General features: G+C 36.2%; 2 protein-coding genes across 2 annotated transcripts; one reads left to right on the top strand and one right to left on the bottom strand.

Annotated features, from left to right (window-relative positions):
* Positions 1 to 684: 684 nt before the first annotated feature.
* On the bottom strand, positions 685 to 2,705 carry rpl32 (ribosomal protein L32). Its single transcript, XM_084417713.1, has 4 exons — positions 2,565 to 2,705; positions 1,798 to 1,898; positions 1,265 to 1,446; positions 685 to 861 (listed from the first exon to the last, which is right to left on the bottom strand). Exons 2-4 carry the CDS (start codon positions 1,891 to 1,893, stop codon positions 732 to 734), a joined length of 408 nt encoding a protein of 135 aa, XP_084273839.1. The 5' UTR covers positions 1,894 to 1,898; positions 2,565 to 2,705; the 3' UTR covers positions 685 to 731.
* Positions 2,706 to 6,119: 3,414 nt separating this feature from the next.
* ssuh2.2 (ssu-2 homolog, tandem duplicate 2) lies at positions 6,120 to 17,352 on the top strand. Its single transcript, XM_084416695.1, has 13 exons — positions 6,120 to 6,451; positions 6,736 to 6,788; positions 7,241 to 7,330; positions 7,410 to 7,479; positions 9,646 to 9,775; positions 9,860 to 9,920; positions 10,865 to 10,983; positions 11,075 to 11,137; positions 11,212 to 11,300; positions 13,339 to 13,431; positions 13,527 to 13,632; positions 14,545 to 14,652; positions 16,090 to 17,352. The coding sequence occupies exons 1-13, from the start codon at positions 6,429 to 6,431 to the stop codon at positions 16,231 to 16,233; spliced, it is 1,149 nt and encodes a 382-aa protein (XP_084272821.1). The 5' UTR covers positions 6,120 to 6,428; the 3' UTR covers positions 16,234 to 17,352.
* The last annotated feature ends 1 nt before the right edge of the window (position 17,353 follows it).

Here is a 17,353-nt window from a genome sequence, read left to right as displayed (position 1 = left end):
TTAGTGCATCCCAAATCATACCATGCTGAAATGAGTATTTCGAAGATATCCGGATGGTCTACTTTTCCCATTTAGAATCCGAAGTGCAGATCCGTGAACACAAACGGCTAATATTGCCCACAACCCACTGCATGTTGGACAAGGATTCGATTAGAACTACAAATAAGATGTTAGAAAACTACAAACATGGTGGACGTGCGAGTACAACGGTTAAGTAGAGCAGTTTAGATAAAGGCGTTTGAGTGGCTAATAATCTATTTAACCTGACAAAACATTTATTTAATGTTATAATCCACATATTTCAACAGCATTGTGAACTTTTGTAAAGATAAGTTTGACAACTAACTTTTAAAAGCATCATTATGCAAATTGCAAACACATAAGTAGTCTCCGCATGAAAGACCAACGACTACAGATCAACGCGCTCCAGCATTTCTCTCCGAAAACAGCAGGAAATTGAAATAAATGGAGGATTTTAATGGTGACAAGATGATTGACAGGGCAGTTTAAACGAATGAACCAAGCGACAGCCGTCCGTTAAAGACACAGTTACGACAAAGTAGTGTATGACCCAAAGCTTGCGCACCATTCTGCTACACTCATTGTCCTCACAAAAACAGAACACTTTTAGGGCATAGTCATAAATCATCTAGACAAAAAAGAAATTGACAACATTAGAAAATATGGTTTTATATTTTTCACTTTATTGAAAAGACAACAAGATAACCAGATTATTCGTTCTCCTCGCTGCGGAGTCTGGCGTTGGGGTTCGTGACTTTAATGGCCAACTGTGCGGCCCTCTCCACAATCAGCTTCCTGTTCTTTGAGGACACATTGTGGGCGATCTCAGCACAATGGGTCCTGGAGAGAAAGAAAAACCTTAAGGTTACACAAATTACGCAACATTGCTGCCCTCCCCAAAAAAAGACTTGTTCAAGTTACACTTGTTATACTCTAGTATAGGACCTAGTTATACTTCGAAGAGACTCAAATACAAGCACTAGTCACTTGTAGCAGATTATCTTCCACCTGCTGGCTATGGCAAGAGCTAGAGGTAGAATGGGTATTTCCTCCGCCATTATATTTCTCTGAATTCAACACCTGGGATGAATACGGACAATTCAGCAGGTATGATCGCAGAGACAGGCAGTTCTAATTATCAGTTACATATTCAACCACAAAGAACCAACATATTAAAACATGCAACAATCATCCAAGCAAATTCACAGTGGGTATAAAAGTAGCAAAATCCTTCTGCTCTTACTTGTTGCTCATCATGAGGACTTCAAGTTCTTTGATATTGTGGACCAGGAACTTCTTGAATCCAGAGGGCAGCATGTGTTTGGTCTTTTTGTTACTTCCATAACCGATGTTGGGCATCAACATCTGACCCTTGAAGCGTCTGCGCACTCTGTTGTCAATACCTCTGGGCTTCCTCCAGTTTTTCTACAGACACACATTTATATTAGACCATGATTGATTTTAGAAGACTTAAGTTAATTGAGTCATCTACTAGATCAAGCTACATATGATCTCAGATTGGTTTTGGACAGCTATTACATTTAAAAAAAAAAAAAGGTAATGCTCAAAGATGATCAGAGAACTGCAATTATGTAATACATCTTGCATAAATACACATTGCATTCATAAAAAGATGATCAAGTATTGTAGTGTTAAAAATTAGCAATAGATCAAATGTATGCATGGATAAATTGTTTACAAAGTCTATAAGGTGAATTTCCATAGCTTTTCCCGAGTCTCTAAATCACAAATTCCTTGATATTCCAGGTTTCCTACCCTGATCTTGACATATCGGTCTGACTGATGTCTAATAAACTTCTTGGTCCTTTTCTTGACGATATTAGGTTTGGTGAGGGGTCTGAGGGCTGCCATGATGCCTACAAAAAAGACCAAGCAACAATGAATTAGACATAAAAAATTAGTAATTTTTTTTTTTTTTAAACACACATTTACATAACTTACGAACCATTATTGATGAACAATGACTCATAGTTTTGACTAAAGCAATCTACGTTGACATGTAGCATGTACGTTAGCAATGTTAGCCACCAGTATTGTCTTAAGACATGTCAACAAAAAACAAGTTAAACTAAAACACGCGATAAGATACAAGTTTAAAGCAAAACTTATCGTTTTAAACTACGGCAGAAATCTAAAATATACGCCAAACATCATGCACAACACATGCAACTAGCACAAGTAACGCTACTAAACATAACATGCGTTATACTGGACTGATTGAACGCTCATATTGAGCATGCATTTTTCACTTTTTAATTATATGGGACTCTGCTGTAATGTTAAAGCTAGCAAAGCAGCATTCATTATATTCTGTGACTTCAGGGTTTCATGCAGATCACACCAATGGCCGCCATGTACAAACCCCGTGTGATCATTCATATAAATACCGCACATTATATCGCTCTACGAGCCGCAATATCAGCACATTCGAGTGCAGTGAACACTAACACAGCGATATGGACTACGAAACGTTTATTTTCATCAGAATCTAAAAGGATGAATTGAGATTTTATTCCGCTCACCGTTCGGCCTGCCTCTACCGAAGACAGTCCTGAAGAAGAGGAGGAAGTGACGCAGTGACGGCCTGGAAATAACATCAGGCGCCGGAAGTGGCTCCTGCTCTGAAATGTGGCCGTGCGCAACATTGCCGCTGGTGTGTTGTTGTCAAACTGCAGCATGGACGTCGTTTGCAAGTAAAGATGTTGGGTTTAATATAGCAGGGAAAATTATGTCTCAAATTATTGCATAGATTTGACCAAATAAAATATATTTTTAAGCTTAAAACAAATATTTTTAAAAATCTTTTTCCCTTTCTTTGTACAATTGGTTATTTTCATCCGAAGTTATATGTACTATATTAAGTATGTACATTTCATTGCAATTGTGTTTATCCATGTGTATTTTTAGTGATACCTCAGCAATAAAAAATACTGCTTTTTAAAGTCCCCATGAAATCAAAAGTTTTTTGGAGTTTAGGGCTTTCAGTATTGTTAACCTTAAAGGGATAGTTCACTTTGAAATTAATTTTTGATATGTTTTAGCTTACCTCAAGGGCATCCAAGATGTAGGTGTCTTTGTTTCCGCAGTAGTTTCAATTTTGATATTTTTAGGTCAAACCGTTCTTGTCTGTCAGTCATATAATGCAGGTCGATGGTCACTGTCTCAAAACACAAGCACAGAGTCCAAATTAAAACAATTCCCCACGTCCAAATGAAACAATTCCCCATCATAAGTACACATTAATGGCCTAAGACACGAAACGAGCGGTTTGTGTGAGAAAACGAACAGTATTTATATCGTTGTTATCTCTTGAAAACAGCACACGTCCAAATGATCTGACGGCGCGGGCGGGTATAGATATATACATAGATGTCGCCTTGGCTACGGTTTTGTTCCAATGAACTGCAGTAGCGAAGGCGACATCTAGTGTATACATCTATACCCGCCAGCGGGTGGGTATAGATATATACACTAGATGTCGCTTGGCTACGGTTTCGTTCCAATGAACTGCAGTAGCCAAGGCGACATCTATGTATATATCTATACCCGCCCGCGCCGTCAGATCATTTGGACGTGTGCTGTGTTCAAGAGATAACAACGATATAAATACTGTTCGTTTTCTCACACAAACCGCTCGTTTCGTGTCTTAGGCCATTAATGTGTACTTATGATGGGGAATTGTTTCATTTGGACGATGGGGAATTGTTTTAATTTGGACTCTGTGCTTGTGTTTTGAGCCAGTGACCATCGACCTGCATTATATGACTGACAGACAAGAACGGTTTGACCTAAAAATATCAAAATTTAAACTACTGCGGAAACAAAGACACCTACATCTTGGATGCCCTTGAGGTAAGCTAAAACATATCAAAAATTAATTTCAAAGTGAACTATCCCTTTAATGTAATCTTTAAGCTAGTGTGCTCCAAAACAATGAAAAAAATCAATTTTAGACGATATTAGCATTCAAAACTTACAGTCTCTTACTTCTGCCATTAGTGGTGCAGGTATGACATCACTTTGAAGGCCAAAACGCAAAAGCGCATTTTAGCACTTCATCGTCCCAAATTCAATTTTTTTTTTTTTTTTTTTGTTAATGGGTTAAATGGCTGAAATAAGGTATGTGAATGTGGTGAATACAAGCTCGAGATAATTTCACATTTTATTCCACAACGTAAAATACATCAATATTACCCCCACTCGTGATTTTTTGAAGCTGTACGTCTTGAAAAAGGCGGTTGCTAACAAGTGGCTAAATGGGACTACAGAGGCAGTCGAGGAGATTAAACATCATCACGCCGAACAGATAAACCCAGTCCGCTTTTAATTATGCTTTAATTATGCCGTTATGCTTATAATTGTGCTCTTACAAACTACTTTAACTCAAACGTTCAGGGTAACGATAGTGACATTAAAGTCGTGGAACCGTGGTGTAGTTCATTTATAGCCTACCTTTAGCTTTTTACTTCTAGCAACTGCGTTTAGGCTTCAAAATTTATAAAAGTTGTGTTCATCTGTGATAATTATCTTGATGGACAAAAACGTGTAAGTATCATAAACTGTTGTTGATCACAGAGTTTGTTTTTAGTGATAATCCAAAAGCCTATGGGAAAATCCTATTGGGTTTTTGTCGAGGTAACCAGCTGGTTTTTGTGATGCGAACTGCCGATTGGCCTACAAAGTGACGTTATACCTACAATGATTTTGATGACATCACTCTGCACTTCAGCTTCTCATCAGATTTTCTGTCCAATCAAATGCTCTCTAGATTCTGAAGCCCCGCCCCCTACAGTATAGGCTGAAATCGGTCACTTGTTCACACATTTACGATTTTCTACATGGTGAATGGCACACATTGCATTATATCCCCTATATAATGGGGATAGGGAACGATTCAGACAGTGTAAATATGCTTTCCATTGGGGCGAATGAAGTCCGGTTTCATGTTAGTGTCACGCGACACGATAGCACAGAGCCGGTCATATGCGCGAGTCGGTGCAGACCACAAAACGTATCGGACCCATTTGAATTCTGCACAGAATGCTATACTGTAAAGCGATACGAAGGAGAAACGGTTAGAGATTTGGAGGAAACAGCGGCTTTACCAAGCTGTAATATAAACTAAACGCTATTGGCTATTTTAAAAAGGGGAGGCACTGTTCAATATTTCCCGCCCTGTCTTCCTGTTTCAGTGGAAATAACGTCAACACATTGAATAATGCTGCGCATTTCAAGGCACTTTTAAAATTAATTTACCAAACCGATCTCATGAAGAAAACTGATTTTGTTTTAACTCAAACAATGGCTGCCTGCATCTGAAAGCTTATAGGCAGCTGACTTGTTGGCTGCATCCAAAATCACATACTTTCTTACTATATAGGCGAAAAACAGTATGTGACAAAATAAGTATGTCCGAATTCACAGTAGGCCTACTCATAAGAGTAGGCAAAAAGTACCCGGATGACCTAATACTTCCAGAGAATCTGAAGTGTGGACATTATCCCATGAGGCCACGGGAAAAGATTTATGAATGGAAATGAAGCGACTGAGGCTTGTAGGTCATGTGACAGTACAACATGGCGGCTTTACGTTCGAATTTCAATCATATTACGTTTATTCATACTAGAGCGTATTTTGTTTTACTGACGCGAAGTAAATTCAAATTCAAATGTTCCTACTCAAACTGCACGATTTCGGGCGCAGTAGGCTATAGGCTATCCCATGATGCAATGCATTCAGCAGCTCTACTGTTCATTTGATGAGTTTGAACATTTTATACAAAAACTGCAAACTCGATCAGTTTATAGGCCTATCTTGCTGGATTAAAAATGTAAGTAACGAGGTCATGTGAGTTTATTCTGGCAGCCTATTCTGAACACAACTGATTGCATCAATAGATTACATTGATTAGTAGGCCAACCAATTGATTTTGGACAAAAATAATAATACAAATTTAAGTCTAATTGAAATTAATATTTGTTTTTGAATTGTTTGTCCTCGCTGTGCTATCACACAAAAAAAAAAAAAAAAAAAAACACACACTGCTAAACCTGAAAGACACGTTATAGCAAGGTTTCATTCCAGTAACCGTAATGCTGGTACGCAAAACATCTGTTACATGAAGTCAACACTGTTTAGGGTATACTGTTGTCGACGTTCAATTATAAACAAATAATCATTAAACAATTTTTCTTTACAAAGTAATAGTCTAGGGAGTTAAAATATTGATGTTTGCAATGTCAAATGTCCTCTAAAAGTCTCAACTTAATATTAGCTTCATGATGTAAAAATATCAGGTTACAGTGCTGCTCTTCCGCTTTCTTCCGTATGAACTCTCGCTTCTCACAAAACGAAAGTTATTTGTGGATCGAGCTGAAGGAAGGAGGATGGACAGGACGCATCTTCTGAGGTATGGTTGACAAACTTAACGAAATTATGAAGAGAAGTCCGTTTGGATGCTGGTTTTAGCAGCGAATCGCCAGAAATTATGTATTGACATTAAACGCAACATAGTGCGTAGTGTTATAGTGTTATCTCGTCAATCTAGCGATACAAATGTGTGACGAACTAAAGCCAACGAGTCATTTGAGTGTCTTTCTTTCGTTTCTTTCTTTCATTTCTTTCTTTCTTTCTTTGTATTTTGCATATGTGGTAGCGGGCTAATAAAAACATATTGTTTTGTTTTTACAACAGTGACCAGGATGGAGTCCACACTGGCCCATCATGCCCAGTTGAACCTTATGCAGGTAATCAAAAAATATTTCCAAAAGATTTACTCAAATATCCCTAAACAACCGTCTTACATGAGCAGTTGTATATTTATAGGTAACACTTTATCAGGTCCTTGTTAAACGTTAAATGATGCATGTTTACATGCCTAAACTAACCCTAATCCAAAATGTAATCCTAATCCTAACCCTATTTAGTAAGTGCTGAATGGAGTTAATTATTACTCATTACTTCAATAATTACACTCTATCAAGGATAACCAAAATAAAGTGTTACCCACATAACCACATCACATAATAAAAACCTTATATAGGTCACCCCGTTTTCACTTCAGCAATAACTTTTTGCATAATATTCGAGAAGCATGTTTCCCGTTTACGTTTCTACTGTTTCCTCATTGCACGAAAAACACAGTAACAGCCTTAAAACATGTTTAGGGTGAACTAAATTTGTGATGTACATTAAACAGACCCGAACACAGTGCCAGGCGATGGGGCGACGGCTCCTCCTGCAGATTTAATGCCTGTTGTTCCAGGATATGAACGTTTGGGGCCTAATGGTGAGAACAATTTCAGTTGCTTCATTTGAAACGGAGAGCAAACTGTTGGTTAATGTTGGATTTGTTATTACATCCACAGTCATTCCACCGTCAGATTTTGGATCGGCGCAGCCTCAAGCCCCATCCAGAGCTCCAGAGCGACGCTTTGAGTAAGAACCGCAGCACTTACACAATAAAATCAAAGTTTTAATCACTTGAATGATAAAATACACAGAAATATTGCCCAATGTGTCTATTTTGTTTAGTTAAAAATAACTTTAATGCACATCACTGTGCAATTTTGATTTCGAAGCTTGTAATTAGGAGTTTGATTTTAGTTGTCTCCTGTATTTGGACATGTTGATGAGTGCTCCTGCCTTGCCTGACTGGTTTTCTTGTCATGGCATGAATTCATGAATTAGGGAAATCTTTACTTATTTATTTATTTAACTCCACCTTGTTCCTTTGTCATTGTCAGAACACTAGACCAATGGTTGGTCATGTATCCTGCAGCATAGACTCATAATTAGTAGTGCAATATATCTAAATGCAGCATAACGCAGAGTCGGCAAGACATTTTATGATCGATCAGCCCCTCTAATTATCATATTGGAATAGGAAATAAACTGTATACAGAAATCTTTTATGACTAATGTATAAATAAATATGTAAGGATAATGAAAAGTAATAAATTATTATTGCTAATTTAATGAATGCATTTTTATAAAGATTTTCTATTTATATTTTCTGTTTTAATTAGAATTTTAGTTAAAGTTTTCATAATTTGGTTGTGTGTTTTTGTCATTATTATTTATTTTACATGTGCATTAAGTTTTAAGTTTAAATTTAGTTTATTTTTATTTATTTTAGTACTTCAACTTGACCGAAAATGAGAAATGTTGCCTTGGAAACTACCTAAATAAAAATAAGTTTACATTTTTGCACATTTTATTTTATATTATTTCAGTTAAAGTGACGGAGCCCCGCACATGATGACATGCAGAAAGAAAAAAAAGTAAATCGTGCGACTTCCCCCTGTAGTCAATAATTGTATCCCTTAAAACTTATATTTGATCACCAAAATTACATATTTAAACTTTTCTCCATGCCTTAAAATAGTTCGAATTTAACTTTACACCCTTGCCTCATTTAGTATTCACGGGTCTATGAATATGCAAATGAGCCCCGCCTCCACTCACTCGCTCCAGCTCAGAGATCCACCCGTTGACGATCACACATTGATCTGATTGGTTGCAAGGTAGTTTGTGTCGTCAGAAACACCAGCGAATTCAAACCGTGTTTTTGAGACTGTCTTTGGTTCACTGCAGTTTTGAAGGGACAATACTCAGCAATGGTGTGGACTTATGAATTTACACATGGTTTGTCTTAAAGGCACACTATGCAGTTTCCGTTTTTCTCAAACAGCGACCCCTAGAGTCGCTGTGGAGTACTTGTATTTAACGTTACTGTCGTAAATACCACTCACGCAGAGCCGTCTCTGCACTCTTCCGACCACGCTTTCTTCGTTTTCTTCGTCGACTCTGCCATGATTCACGTTGAAATTAGTAGAAATGTGAAATTATTTTAGAAGTTGGTGCCTTCTAGACTGAGAAAAGCCAGAAAATGTATTTTTGGCTCATGTGGATGAAAGACAACAACTCCCAGAATGCACTTGCTTCGCTGCCCTACGAGGCCACGCCCAAGCCACGCCTACCGGTTACAGAGGGCAGTATCGGAAGAAATGAGACAAGTAGGCAACTAGTCGACTCGAAACTGAAAAGACGGCGTTTTATCGTGAGATCCCCCTATGGGCGGGTTGAAGACATGCGGAACGAGCTCCTCCTACTGGCTGTAGTCTCTCGCCGCTGGACAAAAGCCTCTGATGATGCTAAATTACGATTTTTGCGTCATAACAGTTTTTTTCCAGACACACAATACAGAAATCTCTCGTCTCAGGGGGACATGAGGGAGCGAAGCACGGTCATTCGAAAATACTACCGGGTTTCTACTGATACAAAGCTTAATGCTAATCGGTGATGCATCCCTTTAAAAGGAGGGAACAAAATAGTAAATTGTGCGCACGATTTAGCAAAACAACGGAATGTATTATGATGTCACGCGCACAATTAACAATTATTTTCTGTATGTCTTGTGCAGGGCTCTGTAAAAAGGGATAGTTCACCTAAAAATTTAATTTCTGCCATTATTTACTCTCCCTCGAGTTGTTAAACCTGGCTTGGTTAAAATGGCTTTTCCGTGTTGAAATTCCTGAAGTCAAATGCCTGATAAATGAATGGTCAAAAGTTCACTTGCTAAAGTTCACGTCATGTCCTCAGCATTCCTGCGATCAGTGAAGAACTGGCACAGGAGGCCTTCACACAATATGTCTCCAGCAAATGCTGTTACGGCTCTAAACCGGTCAGAGAGATGGTGTTCACAGACCTGCAGTCCCTCAACACATATCGGGTCAGCATCAACATTCACAAGCATCATGTCAAACTATATATATATGATGCCATGCTCACACATGCTGAATGTTTGTCCTTATAGTACCGGTTGGAGACTTTTACAGAGTCTAGAACCACAGTGTGGGACAGTGAACCATACGATGGTGAGCAGAGTCACATTTTCATTCTCAACTACTAATATACACACAAACACTCACACACACTGGCTGCCTGTTTTTGATTCTGTCAGTGATATACTTGTCTCAACGATTAAGACACGAATGTGTAAGTGCGAAAATAAGTGTACACCAAATGTTTTAACTAGTAATTTTCGTACTAGTTGTGAAAAGTAATGCGCAAAATAGAATGTACTGACAGATCTCATTCAAACTGAGAGCTGATATTGACAGAGTCAGAAACATATATTAAAGGCACATTTATTACATTGTAACATTTATTACAACATGAGAAGATTGTTTCAAGTTCACTTAAATAAAAACTTGTTATAAGATTTTATAAGCCTATTAAATGTTAAACATTATGGCTTTCAACTATACAGCAATGTTGAATGGCGACAATAGCTCATTTCATTCCCTTAAAATTGGGGGTAAAAATCCTCCAAATTTAACAATATACATATATTTATGTTGTTTCTACATTCATTTAGAGATTCAATGTAAAAAAAAAATCTGAAATTATAAAAATATATTACAGATTTGAATGTTAGCAGTGATTAAACGTAATTAACATAAAATGTGAGATTAAAGGTCCCTATATATATATATATATATATATATATATATATATATATACTCTGTGTGTATATATTGTGTGTATGTATATATATATATATATATGAGGCGGAGCCTCAGAGCCACACCCACCTATTACGACCAACCAATGGTAGATTAAAAGTTTTTACCAGCTGGAGCAAACTTTTCCGGAAAGTTTGGCAAGCAGTTTTGAACTCCAGAAATAAACTCCAAACTAATTGTCGGCCTGATTTAGTTCACATCACACCAGTTCATTCTTAGATTTCACTAAGAATTATATATATAAATATTTTATATATATATAGATATTGAATGTGACTTGATTGACTGATCAGGTCAGGTGGTGGATGGATTCGGAGTGCCCCCCGGTCCGTGGAGTATCCCTGTGCCCATCCCGGCCCTCTTTAAAGACTGCGAGAAAGCCGTCCGCGTTCCTCACACGTCTACTGTCAAAGTAACACATTTCAGTCTTCCATTCATCACATTCAATGAACAATTCATCAATGAACAATTCATCAATGAACAATTCGTTTTCGTTGTTTTAGGGTTGCCATTCATGCCTGAATCTTGGAAGATCTGCATGCGGAAGATGCGTAAATTCTGGCAGGGTAAGTATGACGACATGACGTTTTTAATATTTCGTTCTCTCTGTTTTTTCATTATAATATTTCTATTGTTACAGACTCGATGTGGAGGCTGTAGTGGCACGGGTCGGACTCAGTCCAGTGAACAGCAACGCTGTAGTATTTGTCGGGGCTCGGGCATGATTAAGTATGGAGTCAACCTCTGGTTTTGAATTAAAATTTCAACAAAAATGCAACATTACACTGTTAAAAATAAAGGTTCTTTATTGGCATTTATGGTCCATTATAAGAACCTTTAACATCCATGGAATCTTTCCATTACACAAAAGGTAGTTTATAATGGAAACATTTTCTTTATATTTCTAAAATGCATTTATAAAGTGTTATAAAGTCAGAATTGCGAAATTTAAACTCGCAATTGCGTGTTATAAAGTCAGAATTGCGAGAAATAAACTTGCAATTCTGACTTTTTTCTCACATTTGCGACTTTATATCTCGCAATTCTGACTTTATAACACACAATTACAAATTTATTTCACGCATTTCTGACTTTAGAAAACGCAATTCTGACTTTATAACACGCAATTACAAATTTATTTCACGCAATTCTGACTTTATAACACGCAATTACAAATTGATATCTCGCAATTCTGACTTTATAACACGCAATTACAAATTTATATCTCGCAATTCTGACTTTATAACACGCAATTACAAATTTATATTGACATATTTTCTCCGAATTGCGAAATTTAAACTCGCAATTGCGTGTTATAAAGTCAGAATTGGGAGATATCAATTTGTAATTGCGTGTTATAAAGTCAGAATTGCGACTTTTTTCTCGCATTTGCGACTTTATATCTCGCAATTCTGACTTTATAACACACAATTACAAATTTATTTCACGCAATTCTGACTTTAGAAAACGCAATTCTGACTTTATAACACGCAATTCTGACTTTATAACACGCAATTACAAATTTATTTCACGTAATTCTGACTTTATATCACGCAATTACAAATTTATATCTCGCAATTCTGACATCTTTTCTCCGAATTGTGAGATATAAACTCGCAATTGAGACTTATAAAGTCCAATTCTAAGGAAAAAACGACTGACTTCAAATCTCCCAATTGCGTGTTATAAAGTCAGAATTGCGAGAAATAAACTTGCAATTCTGACTTTTTTCTCGCATTTGCGACTTTATATCTTGCAATTCTGACTTTATAACACACAATTACAAATTTATTTCACGCAATTCTGACTTTAGAAAACGCAATTCTGACTTTATAACACGCAATTCTGACTTTATAACACGCAATTACAAATTTATTTCACGTAATTCTGACTTTATATCACGCAATTACAAATTTATATCTCGCAATTCTGACATCTTTTCTCCGAATTGTGAGATATAAACTCGCAATTGAGACTTATAAAGTCCAATTCTAAGGAAAAAACGACTGACTTCAAATCTCCCAATTGCGTGTTATAAAGTCAGAATTGCGAGAAATAAACTTGCAATTGTGACTTTTTTCTCGCAATTGCGATTTTATATCATGCAATTCTGACGTTATAACACGCAATTACGAAGTTTATATTTCGCAATTCTGACATCTTTTCTCCGAATTGTGAGATATAAACTCGCAATTGTGAGTTATAAAGTCGAATTCTTAGAGAAAAAATACTTTTTCCTCAGATTTGCGATTGCGACTTTATATTGCGTGTTATAAAGTCAGAATTGCGAGATTTAAACATGCAAGAAAAAAAGCTCATTCCGAGAAAAAAAGTCCGAATATCAAGTTTATTTCTCAAAATGTCGAGTTTTTATCTCACAATTCTGACTTTATATCTTGCAATTGCAACTTTATATCACGCAATTGTGAGAAAAAAAGTCAGAATTGTGAGATAAAAAGTCGCAATTACCTTTTTTATTTTTCATTCTGTGGCGAAAACAAGCTTCCATAGGGAATAGTACAGAGGGAGGGGAAAAAAATCTGATATTTTTTAAAAGCTTCTTTTTTTTTTTTTGGAGGAGATTTTTTGAAGTGATGCTAATAGTAAACATAAATCCTTAAAAACTTAAATTTAAGATATCTTGCTTTGTGAATGTGGTATTTACCCATCATTCAAGACATAGCTCCTTATTGCCAGAAACATCACAATGTAAAAAGAACCTTAATGACAGAAATGTTAACGGTGTGTTAAATTATCTGTATTCCAGGTGTCATTCCTGTGGAGGAGTCGGTTCAATTACCTGCAACACATGCAAGGGGAAAGGAAAGCTCCTCTGCTTCATCAAACTTAAAATCACATGGTGAGAAGACGTGCAGTTAGCACCACTAATCAGCACAAACAAGCTTATGTACTTCTTTTATTCATGCTTTTTTCTCCACACGTTTATCTTTTCAGGAAGAACAACATTCATGTTGCTGTGATTGACAAGCGTTCTGGGTTCCCCGTTGAATATCTCGACCAAATTTCTGGAGAGAAGCTTCTAACTGATATGGCTAAAATGGTGAGCAAAAAACATCATGGTGCTCATGATGCCTTTGTTATTCTGAATTTTAGGTTATTATTTTAGGTTATTTGAGATCTGAGATTGTGTATATATTCATATGTATATTTGAGATACGACCGTTTACACGCTAATGATGTCTGTTAGGTGTTCAGAAACTTGGCCTGCTGTGTAAACTATTAAAAACATTTCTGTTAATTGAAATAAAGCTGAAATAAAATTAAATTCAAATATTAGATGTAAAACTTCAACTAAACAAAAATTAGAAATGTTGCATTGACAATAAACTGATACAAGTTTGAAGCATTACAATTATTAACTGGACATAAATAAAAACTGAAATAAATAGACAAATTAACCTTTAAATGGCGATATTTAAGAAAAAATAAATAAAATGACAAAAACGTATAACAAAATGAACTAAAATGAAACTAAAAATATATACCAAAATTGATTTAAAACACATTTATTTCATACTAAGTATACTACAAATCCATGAACATATTTACTGACGTATTGCTTGAGTCTTACTGAAATAAATATTATAATTAAACTTTATTTGGAGTACTTCTTTATTGCACAATGCACATTTCTTAATATTAAGCCTAAAAATGTTTTAATACAACTATTAGTAAGGATAGTATGATCTCTGTATAATATCAGTCTTTAAATGAAAGATATTTAAAGTGTACCTGAAGTATACTTGCAAATGTTCCACTTTAGCATCAGATATACTTAAGTATATCTTTAGTTGGACCTCAGCACTATTTCCGTACATTCTGTACTATACTAAAGTACATTAAGTGGAAAAAATGCAATACAAAACACATGATTTGACCCCTTTAAAACATCTTCAAATTGAATCATTTACAACAATTACTTTACAACGTAACCCTGTTTGGCTTTGCCCAGGTCTATCCAGTCGTGGGTTTCCCGGACAGATCTGTGAACGCAGCGTCTGAAAGTGCCGTGAGGGAACATCAGGCTCAGTTCTCCACCACCTGTAATATCCTGCAACAGGTTGAGTATCATTCATCTGATAATACAAATCAGTGCTTCTGTCTCTTTAAAGGGTCATGAAACCCCCCTCTTTCAGCTCAAGTCTAGCTCACAGTCTTTTTGAAAAATGTCATCGCCAGTGGCCCATGCATATCGACTGTAACTAAAAATCAGTGGTAAAACGTGAGGAAATGCTAGATTTTCTTTTTTATAGCTGACAAAGTTAAAGTCTAATGTAATACACTGACACCTTATTTTTGTCCTTTCAAAAGTAACTGAATGCTTTTGCCCTGCTACATATATTAGCCTACAGTAATCATAAAAGGTAATCATAATTCTATTTAAAGCATATAAATTGTTTATATACACACTATATATGCATATATTTGAAAATAATACATTTTCCGCTTAAAAAAAAAAAAGTTCAGTACACAGCCTAGATCTGAACCCACATAATAAAGATGGACAGTGACATAGAAATTTGCACAAATTAAGCATACGTTCCATACAATTGAGGTATTATCGAAATATCTAAATTTTAATAACGAGTGATTAGTAAAACGGTCAGGGTTACATTTTAGACACACACACACCTCTGAAGCGATAGAAAAGTCCTCTGGACCGCATCACTCGCAAGACGAAACCTGCATTGCTGTACAAGACCGAAGTCCACCATTCTCCAGTTGTACGGTTGCTACACACACAGTTTAGATGTGTCCGTGGTTGATGGCCGGAGTCTGGCTCTGGCAGCATCGCGGGGAAAGGTGCACTGGAACTTTTGCACCACGAAAACAAACGCGCGTCCCACCATTGCCTCTCTCATCTACTACGCGATATCACAGTTTCACAATCTGTCATTGGAAAGATCCACGTGGTGTGATGAATAATTAAGAGCAAGTGTCTTCTCATTGGATAAGAAAACTCAGTCACATGAATAATAATGAGACACCGATGAGTCATCAAAGTACTATAGTGCACACGATGAAGATTTTAAACCCGGAAGATGAAAATAGCGGAAAAAAACTCCATTTTAACCATTTTCCCCCTACTATTAAATCTAACAGATGCTAACATTGTCTTAAATGGTGTTCAACACACATATCTCTGTTAAAATCTCAGAAAATTTGGTGTAGGGTTTCATGACCCTTTAAGGCCACATCTCAGCCTCCACTCTTCTGGGAATTAATGAAATGACCTCTTCCCGTTGGCTCACTCCCATGGAATCCTTAAAGAAACAGGATTAGAGCTTGCGGTTAACAGCAAGTTGTTTGTCATACTGTTAAGCAGTCTGAATATCCCCATATATTTAAACAAACTAAACATGAATACTGAAAAGAAGTGGAGAAAACCATAGTTCTCTTCTCTAGAGAACTGGACATTAAAATGCATTTGATACAGAAAGTTAGAGACAAAGCATAAGCTCTAACCTTGTGTGTGTGTGTGTTTTTGTTTTTCCAGAGGCAGACCATTGAGCTAATTCCCATCACACGAGTGCATTACACCTGGAAGGAAAAAACCTACATTTATTTTGTATATGGTACTGAACACAAAGTTTACACCAAGGATTATCCTGCTAAATGCTGCTGTTGCTCCATCCTTTAAACATGCTGTATAGGCCACTGTCAATGAGCTATAATGTCATCTTCATATGAATGTTTAAACATATTTTGAAATCAATACAAAGAAACGCTAGGCAAATTAAAAAAGACCATGCCTTAAATGAGTTTCTATCCTAAATTTGGGACTTTTTCCCTCAATTCCGAGTTTATTACTCACAATTCTTACTTTTCCCCTCAGAATTGTGAGATCTGAGCTTGTTTTAGTCCGAATTCGAAGTCTGAATTGTATTCTGAAAAAAAAATTGTAAGATAAATATTTGCAGTTCTGAGGGAAAAAAAGACAGAATTATGAGCTGTACCTTTAAACTCGCAATTGAGAGAACAAAAGTCATATTGTGAGATAAATTCAGTTTCACCTTTTTATTTTTTGTATTCCTTGGTAGAAAGAAGCTTCCATTTATTAATCATTTTCAATGCACAATAATAAAAATTCTGACACATTCTTCTTTTTTTAACTATAAAATCTTAATGAACCTTAAAAATAGGCTTTATTTTATTTTTAGTGTGAAATATTATGCTACACTATATTGTTGCCTGTCATATCTTCACTTTTGCTAAAAAAACATTCACGCTCAAGTTATTTTGAAATACTTATTTTAATAGTTGTCGCACATAGACCATTATGAAAGTGTACTGTTACATTTTTTTTTTCACATGTAGTTATTCATATTTTTCTTAATCGCTTAATTTTGTTATGCAGTCATTTGTATAGGCATATGTATCGTGTGTATACACTACAAGCTGATCCTATAGTCCTAAAGGGATAATTTACCCAGAAAGCCATTTTAAACTGTCTTCAAAGTTTAGTTCCAGATCTGTACGACTTTCTTGCGCAAAAACAAAACAAAATGAGATGTTAGCCAGAATGGCAGCGTGAGTCTCCATCCACTTTCATTGCATCCTTTTTTATAGAAGAGAATTGTCGACAGACGCGTTCATTCTGCCGAACATCACATGTTGTATCTCGCGGAAGTCATACGGGTTTGCAACGACTTGAGAGCGTGAATAAATGAAGGAACTTTATTTTTGAGTAAACTGTGCCTTTAAGGACTCTGTAAATTCTGTGAGTTGCAGCGCGCTTCATTAAAACAGTCTGTCAGAAC

Source organism: Rutilus rutilus (genome assembly GCF_951802725.1).
Source record: "Rutilus rutilus genome assembly, chromosome: 8".
NCBI lineage: Eukaryota > Metazoa > Chordata > Actinopteri > Cypriniformes > Leuciscidae > Rutilus > Rutilus rutilus.
The sequence above is the reverse complement of the archived record's forward strand: the minus strand, read 5'-3'. Positions and strand labels throughout refer to the sequence as shown.

What these genes read in the sequence shown, in the direction of transcription:
- rpl32 (XM_084417713.1), bottom strand. Translation starts at nt 1,893, where the DNA reads ATGGCAGCCCTCAGACCCCTCACCAAACCTAATATCGTCAAGAAAAGG. An exon ending in ACCGATATGTCAAGATCAGG is followed by an intron (nt 1,447 to 1,797) that starts GTAGGAAACCTG and finishes GTGTGTCTGTAG; the next exon opens with AAAAACTGGAGGAAGCCCAG. An exon ending in GTCCTCATGATGAGCAACAA is followed by an intron (nt 862 to 1,264) that starts GTAAGAGCAGAA and finishes CTTTCTCTCCAG; the next exon opens with GACCCATTGTGCTGAGATCG.
- ssuh2.2 (XM_084416695.1), top strand. Translation starts at nt 6,429, where the DNA reads ATGGACAGGACGCATCTTCTGAG. An exon ending in GCTCCAGAGCGACGCTTTGA is followed by an intron (nt 7,480 to 9,645) that starts GTAAGAACCGCA and finishes TCATGTCCTCAG; the next exon opens with CATTCCTGCGATCAGTGAAG. An exon ending in AGTCCCTCAACACATATCGG is followed by an intron (nt 9,776 to 9,859) that starts GTCAGCATCAAC and finishes TTGTCCTTATAG; the next exon opens with TACCGGTTGGAGACTTTTAC.